Source organism: Toxotes jaculatrix, chromosome 2 (genome assembly GCF_017976425.1).
Source record: "Toxotes jaculatrix isolate fToxJac2 chromosome 2, fToxJac2.pri, whole genome shotgun sequence".
Lineage (NCBI taxonomy): Eukaryota > Metazoa > Chordata > Actinopteri > Toxotidae > Toxotes > Toxotes jaculatrix.
Genome location: NC_054395.1, coordinates 18,828,842 through 18,855,210, shown reverse-complemented (window position 1 = coordinate 18,855,210; position 26,369 = coordinate 18,828,842). Strand labels below are relative to the sequence as shown.

At 43.0% G+C, this 26,369-nt stretch overlaps 2 protein-coding genes across 2 annotated transcripts; both read left to right on the top strand.

Annotated features, from left to right (window-relative positions):
- The first annotated feature begins 1,539 nt into the window (after positions 1–1,539).
- LOC121189724 (potassium voltage-gated channel subfamily A member 3) lies at positions 1,540–7,557 on the top strand. The gene is made up of 3 exons (XM_041050133.1): positions 1,540–4,499; positions 6,432–6,506; positions 6,652–7,557. The coding sequence occupies exon 1, from the start codon at positions 1,601–1,603 to the stop codon at positions 3,194–3,196; it is 1,596 nt and encodes a 531-aa protein (XP_040906067.1). The 5' UTR covers positions 1,540–1,600; the 3' UTR covers positions 3,197–4,499; positions 6,432–6,506; positions 6,652–7,557.
- Positions 7,558–16,709: 9,152 nt separating this feature from the next.
- On the top strand, positions 16,710–23,414 carry kcna2b (potassium voltage-gated channel, shaker-related subfamily, member 2b). Its single transcript, XM_041050158.1, has 2 exons — positions 16,710–16,847; positions 17,583–23,414. The coding sequence occupies exon 2, from the start codon at positions 17,700–17,702 to the stop codon at positions 19,200–19,202; it is 1,503 nt and encodes a 500-aa protein (XP_040906092.1). The 5' UTR covers positions 16,710–16,847; positions 17,583–17,699; the 3' UTR covers positions 19,203–23,414.
- The last annotated feature ends 2,955 nt before the right edge of the window (positions 23,415–26,369 follow it).

The window sequence follows — 26,369 nt, the reverse complement described above, 5'->3', positions numbered from 1 at the left end:
GTTAACTTAATTATTGACCACTTACAGGCAATGTCTGCCTCAGAAATTTCTCTATTTAAAAAAAATATGTGTATGTATATGTATATGTATATATATAAATGTATGTGTGTGTGTGTGTGTGTGTGTGTGTGTGTGTGTGTGTGTGTGTGTGTGTGTGTGTGTGTGTGTGTGTGTTTTCCTTTCAGCACCTCGGACAGCAGCCTCCAGTGGCTCAGTTCAAAATATCCCTGCCAGTAATAGTAAAAATATTAAATAAAATAATTCAAACCAAACTTGTATGGAGAAATCAGAGGACAAAACTGGAGCAGCAACTAATGACCAAGAAAATATTTTCTGGTCCATGTTTTAACCTAAAGTGTCCGCACAAGGGGTCGTTTATTTCACCATGGCATTCAACGAAAGTAGGCTAAACATTACTGGTGAGCACAGCGGGGCGGGTAATCCGTGCGAGTCAAACTGGTCACGTTTCAGGTGGAGAAGACAGGGATTACTCTCTCTCTCTCTCTCTCTCTCTCTCTCTCTCTCTCTCTCTCTCTGTCTCTCTCTCTCTCCCTATATGATTAAATCTGTCATAGGACGGAAGATAGATCCAGCGTACTAGTTGCCCTTTTGACATTCACCATATTAACCCTTAAATATTTGATGAGACTGTGTGTGTGTGTGTGTGTGTGTGTGTGTGTGGGGGGGGGGGGGGGTGTCTGTGTGCAGTATACTACACATTGTATATTCTTTTTCATACTGCTTTTACTTGAATAGCACACCTCTTTCTCTCACATCGACCTGTGCGATTCCTCTCCTCTCTTTTCCATCCACGTCCTCCCTGTTCGCTCCACTTCACTTTAACACGTACTATCGCCACTTTGGGAAGCAGGCACCAGTTATACTTAGGATTTCAGATGAGATGCCAATGATTCCAACCACTATTTCTCTCTGTTTTCTTAAGAAATTAAGGACGACAGGGCTGTCCTCAATATTCAATTTCCAAATGCTTTTGATTTTACCATGGCACACCCAAATTCGTTTCTTGGATGAACAAAAGATGGAACAAAAGGCAGCGCGTAAAGCTCGTGCGTATTGTAAGAGTGTCTCGGAAAAGTGAGGCTCTATATTAATGAGTAGCCTCTTTGCAAACGTCCTATCTGTGTGCAATGACCTTGTTTTAAAAAGGACACTGTTTGGACTCGCCTAGTAAGTGTGTGTGTGTGTGTGTGTGTGTGTGTGTGTGTGTGTGTGTGTGTGTGTGTGTGTGTGTGTGTGTGTGTGTGTGCAAGAGCGCGTGTCTACAAGACAGAGAGGGGGCAGAGGGAGGCGGGCACGCCCAAACGCTGGTGTTGAATGACGCCCGTCTGTTGCTTCTTGTGTATATCGGTGCGTCCCGCGATTGGCGGAGGATAGTGAAAGGTACCCAGCGCTGGCGCGCCGTGGGCGGGTGGAAGGCCTGTTTATAAACCCAGGTCTCTCCCCGTGGGCGGGAACAGCAACAGTAGAGAGTGAAAGTGAAGCGCAGGAAGAGAGTGAAGGAGACGGTGGAGGTGACGGGGCTGTGGCGGCGGCTGTGGTTGACCGGGGTACGCGGAGGGGGCGAGGCGGTCGCCCCTGTATGCGTCTTCAACCGCGCATGGACGACCACCTCAGCCTCCTGCAATCACCCCCGCCGAGCGCAACCAAAACCCGGGGCGACAACCTGGTGAACCACGGATACACCGAGACAGAGGCCGACGTGATGACGGTTGTGGCGTGTGACAACATGCTAGAAGAGTCGGCGGCTCTCCCAGGCCACCACTCTCTGGACCGATATGAACCGGATCACGAATGCTGCGAGAGAGTGGTCATCAACATCTCAGGGTTACGCTTCGAGACGCAGCTCAAGACTCTCTCCCAGTTTCCAGAGACGCTGCTGGGTGACCCCAAGAAGAGGATGAGGTACTTTGATCCTCTTAGGAATGAGTACTTTTTCGATCGGAACCGACCCAGCTTTGATGCCATTCTGTACTACTATCAGTCTGGAGGGCGCATCAGAAGACCTGTTAATGTTCCCATTGACATTTTCTCTGAGGAGATCCGCTTCTATGAGCTGGGTGAGGAGGCTATGGAGAAGTTCAGGGAGGATGAGGGCTTCATAAAGGAGGAGGAGCGGCCGTTGCCGGAGAATGAATTTCAAAGACAGGTGTGGCTGCTTTTTGAATACCCGGAGAGCTCGGGTCCCGCCCGGGGAATAGCGATAGTGTCTGTCCTGGTCATTCTCATCTCCATTGTCATCTTCTGCTTAGAGACATTGCCGGAGTTCAGGGACGAGAACAGGGATCCGATCACCATTGCGCCTGTGATAAATGGCACACTCCCATATTTCATCAGCCCCTTCTCAGACCCGTTCTTTGTGGTGGAGACGCTGTGTATCATCTGGTTCTCTTTCGAGCTGCTGGTGCGCTTCTTTGCATGCCCGAGTAAAGCCACGTTCTCCAAAAACATTATGAACATCATAGACATTGTGGCCATCATTCCTTATTTCATCACACTGGGCACAGAGCTGGCAGAGAGGCAAGGAAACGGACAGCAGGCCATGTCATTAGCGATTCTGCGCGTAATTAGGCTTGTTCGGGTGTTTCGCATCTTCAAACTCTCCCGTCACTCTAAGGGGCTTCAGATATTAGGACAGACTCTAAAGGCCAGTATGCGTGAATTGGGCCTACTGATCTTCTTCTTGTTCATCGGTGTCATCCTCTTCTCCAGTGCTGTTTACTTTGCTGAGGCAGACGACCCTGATTCGGGATTCAACAGCATCCCAGACGCGTTCTGGTGGGCTGTTGTCACCATGACCACCGTGGGCTATGGGGACATGCACCCCGTGACAATCGGAGGAAAAATTGTGGGGTCTTTATGCGCAATTGCCGGTGTGCTGACCATTGCCCTGCCCGTACCTGTCATCGTCTCCAATTTCAACTACTTCTACCACAGAGAGACGGAGGGCGAGGAGCAAGCACAGTACCTGCACGTGGGCAGCTGTCAGCCTCTGGCAGACACAGAGGACCTGAGGAAGACCCGCTCCTCTTCCTCACTCAGCAAGAGCGAGTATATGGTGATAGAGGAGCACGGGATCAACAGCGCGTTCAAACAGCAGCCTAACTTCCCCACCACCACGCAAAACAACTCGCAGAACTGTGTGAATATAAACAAGAAGATTTTCACCGACGTGTAGCCAGTTTTAGAGTCATGGCCCTGAACACAGGAAAGAGGGGGTGTGTCAACACACAGCTGGTTCTGTCGTTGCGCACCAGCGTGTGGAAGCCCCGGTAGACCAGATTAAGAAAGGAAGGAATAAAGAGAGAGAAAAAGAAAGAGCAAACCCTGTTTGTTCAGAGACGCTGCTTTGTGCTCCATTCAAAGAGTCAGGATTTTTCATTTCAGTGATCTGAATCATCATAACACTGTATGGTTCCATTCGTACTTGGAGAGAAATAGCTCCTCAAAGTATTAGGCCTACTATTCTTTTCTGAGAGAGGGAATGGACCTGTTGTGCGTTGTGCAATAGCCAATATAATATCACAACAGGTAGAAATACAAGCTTTGTAACTGTGAAAGATGAGTGCAAATGTACGCTACTCGAAGGACACTCACATTGTATTAACATGCGTTATGAGTCGTGATTCGTCAGCCATAGCCTATGTATAATATTCAGAATCATTTAAATATGTGTGTGTTTAAACACATGTAATGTTTGAAAACACAGTTCAGAATATATTATCTCAATTAGACCGTTCTGTGCTATGCCTTTATTGTGCGTTAAAGTCTAGTCCAAATGCTACTGTCTTTCAAAGTAACCCCCCTATAATTCCTTAACATGAACTGTCCGGCTATTTAATGCGTAAACGGCACCGTGTAAACACAGGGGGCAGCCGACTATAAGTGTCTCATTATCGGCGCAAGACACACGTGAGAGAGGAGAAACACAGAGCTCTTTCACGCACACATACAGCGATCAAAGATGGAGCGTGTTTCTCTTTGGATGCCTCAAATATAGCCCGCTGTGATGCAGTCTCCATGGCGACGGTCGTTTCCTCGGTAACCCCAGTCACCGTTGCCATGGCACCCTTGTTTCCACAGTAACCTCCCAGATGGCTTGGAAGCTATATTGAAGATTCTCATCTAAATAGCTTGTCTCCAGTCTCCAATAAGACTGTTTTGTCATCGCTCTTTGAGTGCGTAAAATCCGAGCCCAAATATGCTCCAGCGCCACTATCACCAATCAGCAAGCTCACTTTGGTGACTTTAACACTGACACAAAAACAAATTGGACTATGGAGGTCTGTTTACAAATTGCCACCATGAACTTGCCCTCAAAAATGAAAAAAAGGCACAACTCGGAGAGGTGCTAAGCCGGGAAAGGAGTGACAGTGTGTGAGGAATTATGAATGGACTGGGAGCACATTGTGTCTGGCTGTCCTGAGTGCGCTACTGCGGACGCTCAGCAGAGGCTGCTGTTCTCCCACTGATGAAAACTGGTAAGTTCTGGCCACTTTCATGTCCCTCTCCCTTTGTGAATGAGTTATTTGCCTTTAGCCCTTTGCTGCTTGTAGATTTTCAAAACTGATTTGTAGATTTGTCAATTAAAGCAATTCAGAATGACACACGAGAGAATGTCAGTTTATGGAAATGAGATGATCTCCATTAACACGTGCAGATCAAAATAGTTTCTTACAATTTTTACACTCGTTTTGTAGTTACTACCATGACCTTACGTAAGTAAATGGGCTTTTTTGTTTGTTTGCTTCAAAATATATAGTGGTGTGTCACAAGCTGCAGATGTGCACGTGTAGACCTCCATCAGCCTGAGTGTGTGTGTGTGTCTGTGTGTGTGGGCTTTCCTATTGTGCGTAATGGGGTGTGATGCTTCTGCTGTGTGCCCAGGTCGTCTTTCACCTTCAGGTGACTTTGCCTACGAAATGAAACAGTTCTGGACACCAACAGCATGCCCACCCAGTTTGTCTCAGTGCTGCCCCCAGGTGGCCACCAGAACAGGTGGCTCATACTTGTTTCGTGACCTCTGTCTTATTTTGCAATCGACATCACACAAACACAGAGGACAAATCACAATGAAATGCCAGACAGCAAGAGTAAAGATAGAGCTGCTGGATTAACACTGCTATTAAATTATCATTTTTATGCTTATATTCTTTTATATATGTGTGTTAATTGGGCTGAAAATTGTCTTGGCCACAGTGTAACCCTCTTACTTTTGTTTTGTTTTGTTTCCTGTACTGGGTTCCTGTTTTTGAAACTACTGCACTGCTATTCCTGCAGATGTATGTCTAGATTTATGTTCAGTGTACTCCCTGACTATGATTACTCTTAACTGAAACGGAGAGGACGGGGAGAAGGAAATAATATTTTAAAAAGGCAGGATGGGGAATCTATCAAGCAGTCGTTCTCTGAATCTATTCAGTGTGGCTGTGTGTGTCCATTTGCATGTGTGCTTTTGAGCATGTGTGTGGTAGTCAACTAATAATATGTATACCTCTCCAGTCATGGCTGAGTAATAAAAAGGGCAGTCTCATTAGCCACGGTACCCTAAAGGCAAAGTAGGAGGTCCCATGGAACAACCTCTTCATTGATTATTCCTTTCCATTTTGACCTCTGACCATGACTTCATAATTTTTCAGTGAAAACCTCCGTATTGGACATTGGTTAAATTACCTGTTCATTTTTCAGGTCACATAAAAGCTCCACTGCTGAGAAACACAGTTCTATTGATCACTGAGAAAAATATATTATGGCGGAGATGCAAGCTACTCATTTATCTTCCAATAAGATTGGTCAGTCTGGGAGCTACTCTCATGGGGGCAGACAGGACGACAGAATGGATTGTTAGAGACAAAAAAAAAAAAAACTCAGACAAGATACAGGACCATGCACAGTCATCGTTTTGATTCTTATTCTGTTCACATCTGCACGTCAATCCCCACAGCTCACTTAAGTTTTATATTTGCTTCTGTCAGATTCTAATTACTTCTCCTGACCTGTGATCCTCTCTGTTTAAGTTTGTCACAGTGTGGACACTGATCGTATACAGGGTAATTTGCAGGTACTGATGCATATCTACTGTGTTTCACTAAAAGACAGTTGAAGGGGACATGGAGCTGTCGGTTCCATGTCAATTGTGACCTTCCTGTTGCAGGACAGATTCTCTTACCTCAATGTTGCCTGCTCCTCTCCTCTCCTCTCTTCTCTTCTCCTCTCCTCTTCTTCTGAACTGACAGTGTTTACAGTTTGATTTTTGCATGGGTGGTAATGAGACAGCAGGGAGAAGAGGAGCAGCCTTGCATTGCTAATAAGACCACCGAGCTGTGTGATAGGTCTGTCTACACTGTATAGCTCTAACAATTTTGCTTTTTCTTTGTCCTCCTCCTCCTCCCGCCTCTCTCTCCCTCTCTCAGGTAAAAGTTGTTCCATTTTTCTGCTCAGACCTCCTGAAGTCCCTGACGACCCCAATTAGACGGCTTCCCATTTAGGTAAATAGACTGTATTTGATAAGGAGTGTAAATACGGCATGGGTGAACTTCAGCTAACATTCACTGGTAATTAGTGAGAAAGGTTTTCTTATTTTACAGTTTTAGGGATTATCCATTAACCTGCAGTGACCCTTTTTCCCTGTAGGGGTACAATGACTTTGGTCTTCCTGTTGGGCCTGATGGGCCAAAGTTAGGAGGTGAGACAGAACTCCCTCTGGATCAATTTTTCTTCCCCTGCCCTCGCCTTCCCAACTGGTTTCTTCAAACCTGGACTTCTAACAAGCGGTGCCTAGCAGTTCTCCTCCTCCAGTGGACCACCAAAATGCAATTTCAAGAATGAAAATAAAAACAGACAAATAACAAGTTCCACATACAGTTTTGTAGCTGCAGTTTTATGACTGCTTCTGTTCTTCAGTTAACACACTGTGAGTGTAGCCATCACAGGATCAAAAATGATTCAGACAGTGACAGAATTCAGATGGAACTGTGTGTTATGGACTCTGACATTTCTCCATACTGCTTTCTATATAAAATTCAAAAGGACAGCTTCAGGAAACAGCCAGCAATTTTGCAAAGCACATTTCATTTCCGGACTTTACAAGGACATTACATTCTGTAATTCATGTTTCTGGGAACGGATATTCATTACGGACAATAACTGATAAACAGCTTTTGCTTCAAGTCAAAAGTGGCAAAAACTGAGGCCAACCGTTATTTGCTGAAATGAAACTGTGATACAAATCAAAGACTGTTAGCCATATGCCTTTGTTAGCTCTGTGTGCTCTGTATTGCTAATATGTGAAACACACACATGCATACTTGTGCTGGTTGCTGCTATTCCCCTGACCCACACATGGACAACAATACAAAGGCATGCACGTACACACAGACGCAGACGCAGACACACAAACACACACACACATGTATACACATGCCTGTGGATGGCTCTCTTTTATCCCAGAGTGCACTGGTGTTTTTTTGGGATGGGGCAGAATGTTGTCAGGGGAAGGCTGTGTATGCCAGTATTTGTTCTGTGTTATTCTGTGCTGTCTTAAACATGACCCATATAAAGAGATTATGAGTTGTACTGTCTTTATTTGAGAGGAGCTGCAGCCTGCTTTCACTCAATTACTGAGAGAATGGTGCTCATTTATGTCTGGGAGAATATCAAGGCCCAATTGCAGACCTTATTACCTATTCTGTGTACACAATGTGTATTTCAAAAATGGCAAATATGACTACAGAAGGTTGGCACAATGTAATCCTTTGTGTGTGGATATTTTTGCACTTCTGTCATCACTTCAATATGTTGTTTTTTTTAGTATGAGCACCCTGGTCAATTTGTATTTTATTATTCAGCTGGATGAAGGTGAAATAAGGGCAGAGAAAAAACACTGAATAGCTTAAAGTAGGGCACTAGATGAAGTGATTCTACTATATAAAAAATGTGAGATTGTGCATGATAAAAAATTCCTGAGTTATTTGGATTATTAGCATCTATAAAAATGCCATTGACACACAGAAAATGTCACTGTTTAATAAGTGCTTCCCTTGCAGAGCCTTACACAGCGAACAACAGCATCTGGCTCGTAGCCCTTCAGACGGCTGGTCACAGAAAAACACACTCATATAAAAGAAGTCTCTCATGTAGCTGTGCTGAACAGATAGATGAAGAAAACCTCTCTGTAACAGGGTGACCGGACCAGTCCTTTATGAGAGAATACTGTATCCATTTGTAAACATCAGTGAAATAGAAGGAAAAGATTAAAAATAAAAGACACTCTTCTGTCTGATTCAAGAACTGCAACATCAGAAGCACCAGGAATTTATGTTTGGCTTGAAAAGAGATGGTGATTCCCAGTTTTAATTCCATGAGAACATTATATCACATTACACATTTGGCTGCTCACTGAAGTGCATGGCTGGACCTTAAAGAGAACTGAACAGTGTACGAGCCCAATGGAAAACTTCAGATCATCTCTGAGCCGAGGAGGTAAATATTAACATTCTAACAGAGGTTTACAGCCATCACACTGTCATGCTGTGTATGAGCAAGTGTGTTTTATTGTTCCAGTAAACCCACCAGCTTGCTAATAACTCTGCCATCTACTTTGGCTATTATGTGAGTGTAAAACTGCTTTTCTGTACAGCATGAAATGTAGTGATATACTTCCAGACTAAATACTGCCCCAGTGTTTTCCAGTGGAGCACAGTTATGGACAAATCTCTGGCTTTACTACTAAAGAAGTTAGTGCAAGGTGTAGTGCTGCCTTCGAGATCACTGAAACACCTATGATGTCATCAAAACTCACAACCAGCCATGGCGCTACAGCAGGAAATCTCCATAGCAACAAGGGAGGGTTGTTGGTGAGAAAAAGCCGTATAGAACAGATTCAGCTCTCTCTGCAGGTGCATTGGAGAAATCACCACTTAAGCTGTTTGTATTCAATATCAACTGCTGCAGCATTTACGTGCACACGGCTTCGGAGAAGGGTGATGTTGGCAATGTGTCATTTTGTGTGCGTGTCAGTGTGTTTATGGGTATTGTATACGTGTGTGCTCGTATGTCTGGCAGAGGATTAGGCTCAGGGACTCCATTTGGACAGCAAATCTAAGCGGAGTTAATACAGTGCCAACACAACCCATTCATGAGTCAACATCAGTTTATATGCACACACTAATAACACAGAGGTATCATAGGGCTAAATGTCAACAACAGCTACCAATTAAAGGACATTCCAACGTCTTTCAGACCATGGAATGATTTGAATATGTAATTTTCTTTCCTGGTGGCAACAGAAATACGTTTTGAACTCATGGAAAAATATAATCATTAAACTGGAGTTTTGTTTTTTGCCATGTGGCAACTATGAGCCTAATATTTATTCTATTTTAGCTCTGTTTATGGTCTCTCCCAACTGTTGCAGAAAATATCTAGTTCTGTGTTCTGTTTGTTTTTTGGTTGGTTGGTTTTTGGAACCATAACAATAAAGTTTATGTGAGGGTTAAGTTAGGCTTAGAGGCCTGGATGGTTTAGGTTTGTAGCTCCACCCACTAATGGGTAGGAATAGATATGCCTGCCTTTAAAAGGCCAGGTGAGAGTGCAGCACTCCTACTTTGTCTGAGGCCTCCTGTGAGCAGTGCTTTGGTCTGTGCAGGTAAGAGAAGATTTGATTTGGAGAGAGAGACAAAGGGAAAGGTTATTTGTTTTGTTAATAGGGGTATTTTCTGATTACACAGATCTGTGCAGTCCTGTGAGCCTGTTGGCTGTTGATGCCATGTTCAAGAGGTAGGCCATGGTTGAACTAAATTTGGCTCTTTCCCTGTGTTCTATAGTAATGTGTGTTTCTATCTGGCAGGAAGACTGAGGATTGCACCTTGTTGAGCCTTATCTACTGAGCCAGACAGAGTCAGATTTTATTTGTTTGAAGGCATGTCTGCCACTCTTCCTCTTTAAACTTTTCAGTTATTTGTGTCACCACTCAGTAACAGTAAGTTATATTATCTTGAGCTGTAACAATGAGCTGAAACTCACGTTAAAGTTCTGTAATGTCAAATGTTGCCCAGGTTGTGAAGCCCCTCCAAGACAATTTTCTGATTTCAGGATCTGTACATTTGACTTCACCTGAACTCATTAAAGTGACCACCTTTTTTAAAAAATTTGTGGACCCTCTTGAGATAAGCACATTCACAATTCAAATTTTCCTAACATACGCAAGATGATTTACAGAAAAACATTTTTTCATCCTTCACACCTGCCAGCTACATGGCATGTGTGGCTCACTTCTTCTTTGACTTTTAATTATGTGATGTTAACATGTTCACCAGCAGAGTCCCACCACTGGCAGTGCAGGGACGGATGGTTGCTAAGGCTGATGATGCTGTTGGCAGTGCTTCCACAAAAAATCTGATTATTTCTTGATGCTGATTGGCTGATCAGTTCTAGTTTCTAGCCACAGGCGCAGAAGACAATGTGGGACTCCCTGCCCAGACATATGTCCTATATGCAAACACACAAAACAAACCTATCTCATACACACATACATACTCCTAGATGCACACTAACACACATAGGGACATGCAAACACACATTCAAAATAATATCTGTAGCATATTCAGACCCAGATGTTAAAACACATTTGATTTTTTTTCCCTAGCTGTTGGAAGGGATGATCTGCTGCCAGTCATCTCTGGTTTTGCTGTCAAAACAAACAGACAGATGGTGGAGAGGGTGATAGTGTAAAGCAGAGAGAGAGAGATGCTGCTGTGCTCTACTGGATGACTCATCACTGTCATTGTGACCTTTATCTGCTACCCTCTCCACCTCTATTGTTCCATCCCTCCCCTTCATTTTAATTTTCTTCACATTTCTAACTAGATTTCCTGCTGACTATGTTACTCTCCTCATTCCCTCTTTCACTCGCCCTCTCCTCTCTGATCTGTCCTTCCTGACATAGTTTCAACCTTTTCCTCCCTTTTCTTCACTTTATTTGCGCCCTCTGATCCCATCACCGAATCGCTCTATGGTCAGGTACTGTCTTTCTCATGGGATGTATAGTGGTTCTGACACAGCGTTAACACAAGTGGCTGTCACATACACCTATCAGCCACAGCATTAAAACCGATAATAGGTTTTAATGTTGAGGCTGACCGTTAGACACACACTACGGACAAAATAGTAGCTGATGCCTGTGGCTGCCAGACTGTGGTTGTATACATTAACTGTTGATTTGATTGAACTGACTAGACAGACAGCACTTAACTGTTGCCTGCAGTGTGGGATGAAAACATTTGCTTGGGGAAGATTTCCATTGTGTCACTGCACAGTCAGTTGGCATTTCAAAGACTGTGCATATACCATGCATATTCAGTCACACATACAGTACCTACCCATGCAGTATAGGTATCATATACATAGTCCCAAGTTTCCTCTCTTAGCTAAGCCAGACCTCCAGATCAGTTAGGTTATTGATTTTTCCTTGTTTTCCAAGGCTGAGAAAACAACAGAAAGTGAAACCACATCCAGAATCGATACCAGAGTACTCTACTCTGAAGGTGAGGACATATCTCATCATGAAAGCAGTGATCATCATCAGCCTGGCTGCTCTCAACAGGCAGGTAGAGCTCTTCCAAGGTCAGTCTCTAAATATAGGGGAACCCCAGAGGGAAACATTCAGGGAGAGAGAGGAGTGAACGGAGAAAATAAGGGGAAAAGAGCAATGAAGGGTCAAAATAAGTTGGTGATGGCAATTAAGTTCCTTGGCAAGTAGTCATGGAGGACAATACCTGTTGCAGGTAGAGAAATTGATGACTTCATGTTACAGTTAATTAGGAATTGAAGGATTTTCATGTGTTCACTATGTAATAAGGTAAGGCCATGATGTTGCCATTCGGGAATTTAGGAAAGTTACAGTAATAGAGGCAAAGGAGCCAAGTTGTGTAAGAGAGCATGTGTGTTTGTATGTTTATTGTGCTGTGGATTTTACCATTAAGTCTGTGTTTGTACGTGTGTTGCCTTGGACTCTGACTAGAGGAACACAAAGTCAGTGTGACTTTGTTTAAATGTGTATTCCATTGTGTTCTGGTGGTACGTGTGTGTGCACATGCCAGTACAGAAGCTTATTACATCTGTGTGTGTGTGCATGTGTGTTGTAGCTTGTAAGTGAGTGATCACCTGCTGCAGCACCAGCAGAGGTCATCCAGGACAAGGCTCCTCCCCTGCAGTCTGCTGTCATAAGTTGGATCAACGCCCTCATCTCTCCTTCACCTCGTCTCTTTCTCACTCTCCTCCTCCCTCTCTCACTTTCACATGTCCTACTGCATAGACGAGGGTGGGGATTTTAGGTGTGCAGGTCTGCTGACTCATTCACTGATACACAAATGTGTTGATTATCTCACAATATGTCTCAGCTGAACTATTTGTGTTGTGCTGCAGTGAAATGGCTGGTGAATGTGGGGAATCAAAAGCTAATTTATTTTCTGAGTAAATGAATCCTGATTATATCATCAGAATAATGGATTCTATGCAGGGAGGTCTGGGCACTCCCTGCACATTCCTGTTGTCCTGACCATCGTCATCATCATTATTCCATTGACAACAAATATCTTTTGTATCATTTTGTTATCCATAGCTCTAACAAAACCCAGACAAGACAGAGATTTCTGTCCAGACATTTTGGGGGTCTCCTTCAGCTAGGGCCCCAGCCCTGCCACTACGGTGCACAAAGGAGCCACAATTAAAAAATACCAAATTAAATTAAGAAGATGCTTTATATAGTGCACAGATGTAGTTAATACAACCATGTGGGGTCATTAGTTGAAAGGCATTCTTAAGTTTCTGTGTGAGGTTCCATTTGGTCTGCTTGGCTGAACACAAAACAGAATCAATGGTCCCATTCTGCTGAGACTTGGCACATCCTGAAGGTGAGAGGGAACTGGAGACAGAACTGAGGATCTAAAATGGTTGGAGGGTTAACGGCCCTCAAAACTGTGGGTCAGTTGTGTGCCAGTAATATAAAACTCTTTCAGTGTGGGTTTTCAAAGTCTAACGCTGTGCCCCCTGATTCTCAGGAAAGTTCTGGAGTTAAAAGATATGTCTTTTTCCTATGATTTATGGACTTTTATTCACAATGAATATTGGAGTATAATGGTGTCACCAAAAAGTGAAAAAGCCTATGCAAGTAGCCTATGCCACTCTGAGCATGTATACTCTGGCACTGATGTGTCTGCGTCATTCTGCAAAAGCACAGGCAAAATGCTAATTGATGGTGGAGTTTCGATGCCACTATGTTGAGCTTCTTCAGGTACTCCAAACAATGGCAACTGAAATTGAGTGGATCATGATGGAGTTGGAGATAATAATTTGTTGAACAACAGGTACTTCTAACTATAAATGGATCAGGCTACAGTGTAGGGTACATGGCAACACCATACCTACAGCGTCAATTCTACACAGAAGTATGACCAGTCCGTAAGTCACAATGAATCAAAATCTATGTGTATAATATCTGTGTATCCAGATTAGACTGAGTAATGACTTTACGAGAATGAGTTGTCTGTGACAGCCATTGCAGCTCCAAACTGCTGACCATGCTGGTAAACAAGCCAAATCACTGGAAATCACTAGAAGTATGCAACTGTCCCTTTCACCATAGATCAGGTAGGATAATGTTAAACTGTGGTCCAGGCATACTATGGTTCAGGGCTCAACCAGTTGGTTGAGTTTAAGAGAAAAAATCGTGGTCATGTTTAAGAACACTGGATTCTAAGATGAAATGGGACATGAACAGTGTATGCAAACTGTAAATGCAAAATAAATGCAAGAATGAAATAAAACATCACAGTCAGTAGAGAATATGACTCAACTGTCCCCCAACACACTTCATTGCATATCTCATACTCTAAGTGCCTTCTTCCCTGTCCTGTTAGTAAAACTGTGTTATAGATAATTGCTATGAACGTGGTGGTGGATGATGAATCGTTACACTACTGACCCCGAGCACTGGATATTGGTGGCAGGGCTCTCAGCTGCAAGGCATTGAGAGATGGGGCCCCTCTTCATTTACATTTATGGACGATGTGGATTTAAGAGTTCCTAGCCATCAATCAGCCTGTTTATGTAAAAGTGTCGATTCCTCCTCATTGAGACCTTCAGCAAGAGTGGAAAACAGTCTGTGCAGAGTGAGCCTAGAGTGAGCTACTGTTTGCATTCAATCTATGCAGAGTGGGCTACTGCTATAATCCCTGTGGTCCCATGTCATCATCTTAATCAGTATTTTGACACTTTGATTGGTGAAGAATTCGCATGTTATGTTGAACTTGTCCTTGGACTGTGGAGAATGGCAGAGCGAGGGGAAATCATGGGGGAGGACATGCAGTACTCCTCATGTATTCTCAAGAGAGTTGTGGAGTCTCTTTTTCCTTTCATGTGCGATTCCCGCTCTCTGCCTGAAGACATATCTGGGTTTTCACCTGGCCCACTTTCAAGCAGTGGAGGAAAGAAGGGCAGGGAAAACTGTCTGCGAGAGAACTTCACTGCACCAGTTAACTTGACCGTATAATCGCTGGACTCTCAGCATGAATTTCATCTAGTTTGTGATTGCATTAAGAGCTGTTAGTATCAGTCCCCTGTGAGTGTGAGTGCGTGCCTGCATGTGCGTAATAGGTGGGGGCAGTAATTAGCGGACTGTGATACAGTATGCAGGTCTGTAAATGATCAGAGCGTAATCAAAGACTCACCAAACTGTACTAGAGATTGCCTCTGTGTTCTGCATGTATTAAAGACCTCACAGGTGGCACAGACAGCGTACTCACACATTACAAATCCTTCTCTCATAATGTTTGAGAACATATTGTACCTGTTTTATTTGTACAGACGAGCATAACAAAGCACACGGCCGGGCATGCACACAAACAGATTACAGCACAGGAGTTGTCAGTATCCATTAAAACCTGCACACACCCAGTCACACACACAAATCATAAGATATGGGACAAACTATGATAAAAATGACTCACTGGGTTACAAGAAAGCTCAGACATGCTGCCCTGGGACTTTTGCCCACACACTGGTTACGGATGTGCACACAAATTGCAGCTGCTGTCTCACCAGTCCCTCATTCCCTCAATTCATTGCCCTTATTTCAGTTCAGAGGAAAAAGTCCCCTGCTGTTTATCTTTTTGCCACTTTCCCAGACATCCCTGCATACCAAATACTGTGCTGATATTGGTGACATTTTGTATATTCTTTTTTGGTTTATTTTCTTTCTATCTTTGGACCAGAACTAATTTGCTATGCTGGCTTATGTGTCTGCAGTCAAGTGTAAATGTACATACAGGGCAAGCCTGCAAAGACTATTACAACATTTTAGGAATTCATATCTTGTTAGTCTCTACCTCCAAATGTTGTTTTATCCTTATTATCTCCTGAAACGCGCATGTTTTGATGAAAACAGTTTCCACCCTGTGGTGGGCGATGCTTCCCCTTTAATGTGGAGCAGTGAGGACAGGAGTGTCGGGGAAGGGGAAGCGCAAAGGGATGGGGCGAGGCGCGCAAGAAGCTCTTAGTATGCGTTGCGATGCCCAACTGCAGCCCACGCATCTCAACTATGGTGAATTATGGTGAAATATGAGAGACGTGGGAAGAGCCGGCAGCTCAAAAACAGTTGGTCGTGATGAGATGACACAGCCGTTGGATAGATTAGTCAAATAAGGGAAGAGGGACAGATATGAAGGAATGGACTCACGACCTCAAGGCACCTTTTAAGAGGAGACAAACTGGATAAATATACATGCGTCTACGCACCAAGAGAATCAGGGTGAATTCCTGCATGCCATTATCTGAAATTATGCTGTAGTCCGACAGATAATGCTATGCTGCTTTGCTTAGTGCATGGAGTCTATTGTGGCTGTCCATGATCCACTCAGGAGAGGGCTGCAAATGGCTTGAGCATGTCTGGCACCTGCCACTCCAAACTAACTCACTCGCGCTTGCCGATCAACTACAGCACTGCCATTTAATGTTTGAATATCCCAGTGCATGAACTTGGCTGCTTTGTCTCAGATTTCTTTAAAAGTCCTTCACCTATTGAAAACGCCATCCGAGGACTGCGTTATTCCATGGAATGGGTTGTGAACATAAGCCTCCATTTGTTACTAATGTGCATCATTGGTGTATTCATATGGATATTCCCCATCAGAAAAAAGATGGTGGAATTTATGTGGAGATAAATTGGAAAATAACATTTTAGTGAGCCAAAACACCGAGATGCGCAAACCTTCGGGAGGAATATGGACCTGTTTGGGGATCAAACAGGTGATTTCGCCTTATATGAAATCTGCCGAAGCATGGGTGCTTCCGAGTAGAAATACTGACAGCATCGCCTCCCGCAGCCTCCTTCCTCAATAAGTCTCTGCAGATACCACACTGGAGGATTACCTTTTTCTGTTGCTACAGGCGGTGACATATTGTTCTGAAGTGGGGGCGTCAAATTTTGCTGATGCCAGCATTTTAAGATATTTGCTTAACAATTCTTAACAAATCCCCACCTCCTCCCCTCCTCACACCTCCACCCTCCCAGATTCAACCTGTAGCCTAGCTGCATCACAACATGTACATGCTGGTCACTGAGGCCAGGGAGGTAACTCCTGCATCCTCACGCCTTGTCCCCTCTCCCACTCCCACCGCTGCGTTGCTGCAGAGCCGGCGCATCGGGTGATAAATGGCTGGTAGAGTGGAGGTGCTTTGACCGTGCGGACTGACTTTGGACCGGACACTTCTGTTGGGCCCTGTTACACATTACCACTAGAGGACAGACTGTAAACAAGCGCCAGTGAAAATAGGTAGGACTTTTTGATTTTTATTTGGAAATTGCTGCTTTTACAACCAGTATCGACATACATATAGCTTTTATGCAGTGGCCCTTGAAGTTTGAAGGTTACAATGTACTGCTCAAACAGCTCTGCTGTAACGCAGTGGGCTATGTCAACCACTGGCTGTGACAAATATCCCTATATATAATCTGCTGATAAACTATTAATTTGATCAGTGGCTTGATGAAGTTTTTCTTGGCTTTGGGAGTGAATGTTGATCTCATCACACATAAAGAGAGAGGAAATTTATCTCAGAGATTGTATGGAGCACTCAGCATGTAATCAGATTTGTTGGTTGTAATTGCACCCTGTGAGAGCTGATACAGTATTACTGGCTATCATATTGATCCTGCAGTGTGCTCAAATGAGAGAGAACTCATAACCTAATACACATAGACACAATGGAGCCAATGCGCTCAAATGGTTCTGCCCCTCCTGCCTGTTATTTTCAACTGCCCTGCTCATGCCTGTTTGCAAGAAGGCTTTGAAATAACACAGCATTTCTGGGAGTCACATAAATAAAAAAAATAATTGAGCAGAGCTACATGCCAATGAACACATAGAATATATAGCTTCAAAAACTAGATTAATAAATCAGTGTAAAAGTATGATTTTTGTTGCTCAGTGCGTACAAAGGATAGCATGAAACACATGGTAATCACATTAATACTGCAGTCTTTCTCTGCTTTCTGTCCTGTCCTGTAGCTCCTCACCGGCAGATCTGCCTGTACCTGAACCCACAAGTGTGGGGAGTCTTTATCTCCTCGCGGCCCGACGTGGCCCCACTCTGTCTGAAAGCTGCAGGTCCCATCTCCTTCCAGCATGACGGTTGCTACCAGCGACCCTGCCGACGAAGCAGCAGCACACCCGGGTCAGCCTCATGACCAGTACGACCCAGAGCCGGATCATGAGTGCTGCGAGAGGGTCGTCATCAACATCTCAGGCTTGCGCTTTGAGACGCAGCTCAAGACCCTCTCCCAGTTTCCAGAGACGCTGCTGGGTGATCCCAAAAAGAGGATGAGGTATTTTGATCCTCTCCGGAACGAGTACTTTTTTGACCGGAATCGACCAAGTTTTGATGCTATTCTGTATTATTACCAGTCAGGAGGGAGGCTGCGTCGGCCTGTTAATGTGACCCTGGACATTTTTTCGGAGGAAATCCGGTTTTATGAGTTAGGTGAGGAGGCAATGGAAATCTTCAGGGAGGATGAAGGTTTCATAAAGGAGGAGGAACGGCCTCTGCCAGAGAATGAATTTCAGAGACAAGTGTGGCTGCTGTTTGAATATCCAGAGAGCTCAGGTCCTGCTCGCATCATTGCCATCATCTCTGTCATGGTGATTCTTATCTCTATTGTCAGCTTCTGTCTAGAGACACTGCCAGTTTTCCGAAATGATGATGAGGAGATGTACAAGTATTCACCCCAGTCCATGTACAATGCCACCTCTACCTCTGATAGCACAACATATTTTACAGATCCGTTCTTCATCGTGGAGACCCTCTGCATCATCTGGTTCTCTTTTGAGTTCCTAGTTAGGTTCTTTGCTTGTCCCAGTAAAGCTGGATTTTTTGGCAACATCATGAATATCATTGATATTGTGGCAATCATCCCCTACTTCATCACACTGGGCACAGAGCTAGCAGAGAGACCAGAGGACAGCCAGGCAGGCCAGCAGGCTATGTCTTTGGCTATTCTCCGTGTCATTCGTCTAGTCAGGGTGTTTCGTATATTCAAACTTTCACGTCACTCCAAGGGGCTCCAGATCTTGGGACAGACTCTGAAGGCCAGTATGCGTGAGCTGGGCCTCCTCATCTTCTTCCTGTTTATCGGTGTGATCCTCTTCTCCAGTGCTGTCTACTTTGCAGAAGCAGACGAGCCACATTCCCAGTTCAGCAGCATCCCTGAGGCCTTTTGGTGGGCCGTGGTTTCCATGACCACTGTAGGCTATGGAGACATGGTCCCAACAACCATCGGAGGAAAGATTGTGGGGTCTCTCTGTGCAATTGCTGGTGTGCTGACTATTGCCCTGCCTGTACCTGTCATCGTGTCAAATTTCAACTACTTCTACCACAGAGAGACGGAGGGTGAGGAGCAGGCACAGTATCTGAATATCCCAAGTGTACCTAAAGCCAGCTCAGCTGACGATCTGAAGAAGAGTGGGCGGAGCGGCAGTGGATCCACTCTCAGTAAATCAGACTATGTGGAGATCCAGGAGGCTGTGAATCACAGCACTGAGGACTTCAGACCAGAGGCCATGAAAACAGGAAACTGCACCCTTTCCAACACTAACTACGTAAATATCACTAAGATGCGTACAGATGTATAGTGTGAGCTACTGTGGATGGTTAACTTCAGCTGGAGTCCACAAGGACTGTAACTGGGGAAGGGAAGTGTGACTCCCTGTATTGACCTACGCATGGTGCCCAGTATGGGAGACCAGAGCAGATGTGAGATGAACTTGGAGAAAAGGTCAGTAGAGGATCTGATGTTCTCCCACATCCTATGGACCTATCATTGCATATCATAGAACTGCCCCTTGTCTTATTTAGGACATTGTCAGTGTCTGCATGGAGTTAGTCTTACCTGTATGACTATAGTCGTCCTGCTCGCAACAGTAGCCAAATAGTAGCCTAACCAGTAATAATCAATATTAACAGTGTAAAGGGACCACAAGTTTCTACCTTCTTGCTCAAGCTGCCGTCGGGAGAAGATGCTCAATAACAATAATTTAGATCGGTGTAATCTTTATTTTTAAATGTAACTTAACTTATTAACTTGTCATTAAAAACAGGCCATACGATCAGCATTCATGAGCAATGGAAATCTGTTGCTCTAACTGCCAAGGTCCTGACTCAGAGGAAAAAAAATCTCCAAGATCAGAGCTGTTCTATCAGGGGAAAAGTGCAAGACGTCATTTGTTGTTTTCTCTGTCAGAGAAAAAACCTGAATGCACTAGCTTTACTTACTTGGCCCTCACCAGATATTGTCTAGTGCAAGCTAGTGGCCTCTTTGGAGACCAACAGATATATGACAGTGCTGTTCTGTGATTCTGGACCACAACAGGACGCCACGTTCTTTTTCCTGCCATTTTTCTTTCTTTGATGAAGCTCAAGTGGATTTACCACATGTACACATTCGCCAAGACTCTGCCTTTTTTTTCCCCCAGCCAATGATGGCTAGTAGGTGGACAGAAAAAATGTCTCTCTAAACAAAGTGAATGTATTATTTATTGTTGTATGTTCATTTGATTTATTGTAATGTGTTCTTTTTTAGTAATATGATGAATGTGTGCTTCTCACCTACATTTTTATGGTTGAGACACTCAGTGTAGAAAGACTGTGAATATTTTCTCTGTAGTGTTCTGAGTGAGTGCCTATTTCTCCATCCTGTACCTTCAAGACTTTCTTTAGCTGCCACCTCCTCCACTGTAACAGTGAGTAGTGCTTAATTTGACACCACTGCCCAGCATAAATGTTGCTGTTCTTGACTTCATAGCATTCCATGTTTGTAGATCAAATTAGATCAAGGAGCAAACTTGGGTGAGATTCTAGTTTGCTGTTTTTGTCAGAAGCTGATTTCATAATCCATTAAGGCTTTTATTAACCCTAAAAGTTTCAAATGACCAAATGCCCGCAATTGAAGAAAGACCTCAGTGATCCACTAAAATTAAACTATGAGCTCTGTAAGGTCCATCTGTTTTCATACCAGCAATGCCAGCTACTGCAAGCTTGCTTATGACATCCAGGATCTCATTAGCAATACCTGTAAATTTGATTGATCTTACCTAATGAAACTGATAAATCATTTTAGCCTGTGTTGTGCTCTCTCCCATATATTTCTCCCTGTAAGCAATACATCAAAATTGAAATGGAATAAGTTAAAAGCAACAAAAATGTTTTTCAGTGATGTTAGATTTTACAGTGTTGTAAGCTCAATTATAAGGTCACCAAAGACAAACATGCTGTCATCTGGAATATTGTGTCTTGGGTTGGAAAAGAGATTAATTCTATCTCAGAACTTTTTTTTTTTTTCATCCACGTAGTTTGAACATTCCATTGGTGCATTTTGCCCACATAATGCAGGACCTAGAGTCCTAGAGTATGTGTCCTTTATTAGCTTTTAATCAAACAGATGCTGTTCTGCTATTATAGGACTGCATGTCCTTTCAAGTATTCATTGTAGCATGCATTAGTATGAGTAATACTTAAAAGGCAAATTTACTTAAATATATCCCTATATTTCTAGTGATACTGGCGCTATGTGCAATATATGAAAGGCAAGTGTCTTGTTTAAGAAGTATGAGTGATGCTTCGCATAGCCTATGCATCTTTCTGCCATTGCTATTTGAAATATTGTTGAATCGCAATCCATGTGAAGTATTCACCCAGAGAGGGAAGTGTGTCCAAGACAAGATTTGTTAACTATCCCAAAATGACAACAGGTTAAACATAAGAGGAAACAGGGAAGGTTTGATGGGTTTAGAAAAGACAGCAAGGCGACGTAAGAGTCCAGAGCGACACTGACTCCAGAACAAGAATTGCTAAACCTACAGTAACAACTGCAGTTCAGATGTTAGCTAATATCCCGTTCCCCTCAGCTTTCATAGTCTTTATAGTCTGTCACAGTCACAACCCAGTAACTGTGTCTCACAGTGAAAGAGCAACAACAGCTACTATCTGCCACCAGCCCAGTGGATGCACAGAGATTCAAACAGTTGGCCAGTCAGACTTTTTGCTCAGCCAAGTGTATCATGATGCTCCGAGGGACTGTCGGAGTGCCCATATCTCTGACATATAGGTCCATCACTCTTAGTGTGTAATGTTGTCTGTGCATGTGTGTGTCTGTGAGAGAGAGAGGGAGAAAGAAAGAGAGACAAAGAGACTGGGGTAGAGAGCTTTTAGATGCAAGCTGAGCGTGTAGCTTTTAGAGACAATGTAGTAGCAGTTATCTAAAATGCCACTCTTCTTAACTCAAGGCCAGAACGACTGTGGTGCTCTGTATATTCTGCTCCATCTTAGCACACTGTTTACAGACTGTGTATATACTGAACACATGCATGTAGTAAATCAAACAAAGAAAACAGAGAGGAATGTCTTGCTACGCTCACTAGAGATCAGATCTACGAGCATGTGTTGACTTATGAGATAAGCTGCAGTATCAGCCAGAGCCAGTTACTGGGAATTGGAGAGAGGAAATAGAAGGAAAGAGAGGAAAGGTTGGGAAGGAAAATATGATAATGAAAGTAAGATAAACACTGCCCACACCCTCTGCTTTTTACTTTGATGTGTACTTGTATTTCTCTACTCTGTACTGGAACACCTACGTGACTTTATGTGACTTGAAGGCTTCGTCTGGACTGCCGTCTTTTCCACTCTCGTTACCAAGTACACAATTGATGTGACACTCTCTGTCAAGACGGAGACACTCTCCTCGAGAAACCAACGAGACGGCACATTTGGATCTGAACCATGGAAAACACATCTTTGCTGTACTTCACAACACAGACAAGAGGACACTTGATACACACGACGGACATTTGAATACATACAGCCAGTGTACACACGTGTACGCACACTGCCCATAACCTTTATGGTGACCTCTGCTGTCAGGACAAACACATACCTGTGGTTTTATCAAACTTTAAGGCCACAAACTGAATGGACTTAAAAAACCCACTGATGGTGGTGAACACACGTAGCCATGTAAACAATGTATCTAACTGTTACAGCTTCTTTTAATGATGTCTTAAAATGCCTAAAAGCTTCAGCTTTAAAATGAGCTTCTGCCATGTACAGATTCCTGTGTAGCAGGGAATCGAAGTGTATGCTTGCTGAACTAATCAAAGAAAACTCAAGCTGTATAGTAGGTGAATTATCTTGTAGGGACAAAGGATGGAAGTATATTAAAAAAAAAAAAATCAAAAGAAATGTAATTTCTATGAGAACTTTAACTTATTTGTGTCATCAGACACTGATTGAGCTTATGTTTGTTCTTGTTTTTTTTTTTTTTTTCCAGTATGTTTTTGTATTTGAATGTTATAATTAGCACACCTTTGAGCCTCACACAGTGCATGGGCTGAGGTTTGACTGAAATGCACTTTCAGACCTTGGTCAAATAGATTCGGTCTTGATACATATTTGCCCCCAGACAATAACTCCCACTTATTATACTTTCTCTCTTCCTCTGCTCTCTTCAACCATTCAACCAGTCAGAAGTGTGTTTGAATGTGCTTTAGATAATCCTCAGCTCTTTCACTGTATTATGTTCTCATGGTGCATTCTGCTCAGCTATCTGTATAAAACCTGTTTTTTTTCTACCATTGTAAGGAAAAGACTGAACCAAGATGCAAACTGTACGCCGTTACACACAAAGGGAATATGGATCTGAACACTTGACATGCCCTTCACAAGGACTTTCAATGAATATAAACTGATTAATAGAGAACATCTAAAAAGAGATACTTTCATCATTCAAAATAATTGTAAATTAAAAACTCTTATGAATAATAATAATAATAATGGTCTGATGATTATATCAATTACACATCTTTACAATAACCTCAAGCTTCTGTTTTACGTCTTTCTCATGTGATGTATTAAGTTTCTGAAACAGCCTCTTGTGAAGGCAAATAGATGGGAAACTCTAATAGTGGATCAGTTTGTCTCACAACGATGCTCATTTTATCATGTGTGCCCAAACCTGCTGTTTAGGTTGATGGTTTTTAACTATGATGCTTTTTCACTTAAACAATATACTTCATATGTGCAGGATGCAGATAGAGAACTGAGCAAACATGATTTCTCAAAATCTAAGTCCAACGTCCAACGTCTAACTGTATGTCCTGTGTTAAAACACAGCGAAGTCACTCAAGTCTACAGAGTGTAACAGGTTCCATTCTTCTTCGCTGCTCTTAAAGCAAAGACAATAAAGCAATGAGAAAGAAAACATAAAAGTTTCATATACTGTACAGTATAAATTCTCACGTCCATTATAGAAGGTATATTTTAATCGACTATAAACCCTCACCTCCTAAATGGCTTTGTATTCTTCTTCTCCCCTTAAGTGAATCTTATGCTCTCTGTGGTTAACTGAGAAAGCAAAGTGGCCTATTTATAAAACCAACGAGGGGGAAAGTGTGGCAGAGAGAATGAGGAAGACAGAGGAGAGCAAAACACTGTTGACTCCTGGTTCAGCATCGAGTGGGACAAGTACAAATGTTCTCTGTATCAGTGCCATTTAGTAGCGTCTAACACTTCACCCAGTTGCTGGAAATGTTTGTCTCCCCTCTTGTTGCCTTTCCCTTCTACTCTCATCTCTGCTGCTTGAGGTTGTTCTCACTTTCCCTCTCTATTATCTGCCCCTCTCACATTTCATTTCCCACACATTTTCTCTTGTTTTCATCTCTCTCCATCTCTGCCTCTCCAGCGGCTCTAAGCACTAAAGTAATGCACGGTGGGTGATCTGATTTCTCTCCCAGACATATATTAGCAGGAGAATAATGCTCCCTCTGGCCATCTCAGTTGACTGGGTTCCGGTACGTCAACTAAGGACAGAAACTAGGCAGCCTTCCAGGTAACTGATGGGTATTGATCCACTGATTGCTGTTTGATTATTAAACATGAGCTTTGCTCAAGTTCTCTTTGAGTCACCCAGACAGCCCATATTCCAACTACATCCCTGGTTCTGTGGTTTATCCTATCTTACAATGTGTGTGAGATTGTTCTCAGCTCTTGTCTTGACTTACACTTTAATTAAATGATTTAAGGCGGCCACAAGAAAATAATGAAATTCATATTTTACCCATAAGTTTTCCCCCCACCAGTTTCTCTCCTAAGAGGTGGCAGTTTGATGGACACAAGTGCACTTGTGTTTGCATGTCGCAGGAGGCAATACCCAATAGACCAAGTGAAAACCAGCACATGTGAACATTTACCCATTGCAATGTGAACTGATTTATAACCTAATACACAGCCCAGTTAATGGCCTGTCATCCTGAACTTTCTTTATAGCACGCCAGGTTCCATCGGGGAAACCTGTGTATGTATGTGTGTGCACATTTGAACATTTATATGTATGTGTGTGGGGGAGGGGGGAGTCCTTTCATCCCTCCTGTCCCAACAGTGGAAACCCCCATATGTTTGCCTCTTCTATTAATAGCAGTAGGTTTCCTTTCTTTTTATAGGGAATGCTTCATTCTTGCTGTGAATAGTTAAACAGCCAGTGGATTGTGTTGATGTTGCACAGTTTAATGTAACTGTAAGTGTGGAGAACCAAGATTTTTTTGGGTTTGTTTTTTTTTTTTTTTGTTTTTTTTTTTTTTTGGACTGGGGATATTTGCTCAACACAAGGGGGAAAACAGTAAAATTAAGATTATTTTTGAACAATGCAAACTGCCATGTGAAAAAAACATTTTCAAAAATGTTAAAAAATATTTCTCAAATGCAGGGATGATGTATGGCTGAATGGATGGAGTGAATAACATAAAGGGTGGAGTGGGAGCAGGGTTAGATTTTGAAGAGATGAGAAGGTGGACGTATTGGTAAAGAATGCCACTGGGGAGCTCCAGTCTGTCAATGTGTTTAATGAGCTGCATTGATTTACGGGTTTGGCCTACATTCTGTCGGCTGCTCTCCATCACTTACCTTTACTTTAGAGTCGAACACACAGCAAGGGTCTTCAATATTGTCCTAGCTAATAAAGAATCTCAAGACTGTTTTTATAGATAATTTATGTAGAAATTTGAAATTAAATTCTGTATTTCATCCACTTTCTGCAGCTGACTTGTAGTTGTTGTCCAGTATGTAAATAGATTCAATAAATTCATAAATAGATTCCTTTCACATATATGTAGAAGGAGGCATTCCCCATGAACATAAAAGAAACCTACTGCTGTTAATATTTTCAGCCATGCTGTTTCTTTAATGTACTCCATCTGTCTTTACATCTGCTAGCAGCAAAATTAGGCATGTGGAAGCAAAACAAACACAAGGCACAAAACAAGATGTTGAGAGGCAAAACAATTGGTAATTTGCATAGCCTACCTACAGTGGAGTGACCTTCAGAGAAATAAGCTCCCAAGAATTATTCATGATAAAATAAAGGAGTACAGGAATACACCATGTGTCCCATGCGCTCTTTTTAGCATAAACACTGAGACTCAGTTACACCTCACATTTGACAACCAGTGACAACATCTGTGCAGACTGGAGAAAAAAAAAATCCTACCTATTACCTACCACCGGATATCAGAGCATGAAGGAAAAAACGGAGCACCCCTCTTAGTTAAAGGGTATCACTTAAAACACTGAGCAAAGATCTTGCATAACTCAGTGTGTGTCTGGACTGACAAACAGCAGGGCCTCTGGGAATCCTGCTGCTTTCATGAATGACCTGCAGAAGTACAACTGAGCCATGTGCAAGCAGTGAACTTGCATCACAGTAAGGACAGACACACATCAGGATTTTCTTTTATTTTGTTACATCTGAACCGAGG

Excerpts from the sequence above, each read along its gene's own strand:
- LOC121189724 (XM_041050133.1), top strand. The coding sequence starts at position 1,601 with ATGCGTCTTCAACCGCGCATGGACGACCACCTCAGCCTCCTGCAATCA.
- kcna2b (XM_041050158.1), top strand. The coding sequence starts at position 17,700 with ATGACGGTTGCTACCAGCGACCCTGCCGACGAAGCAGCAGCACACCCG.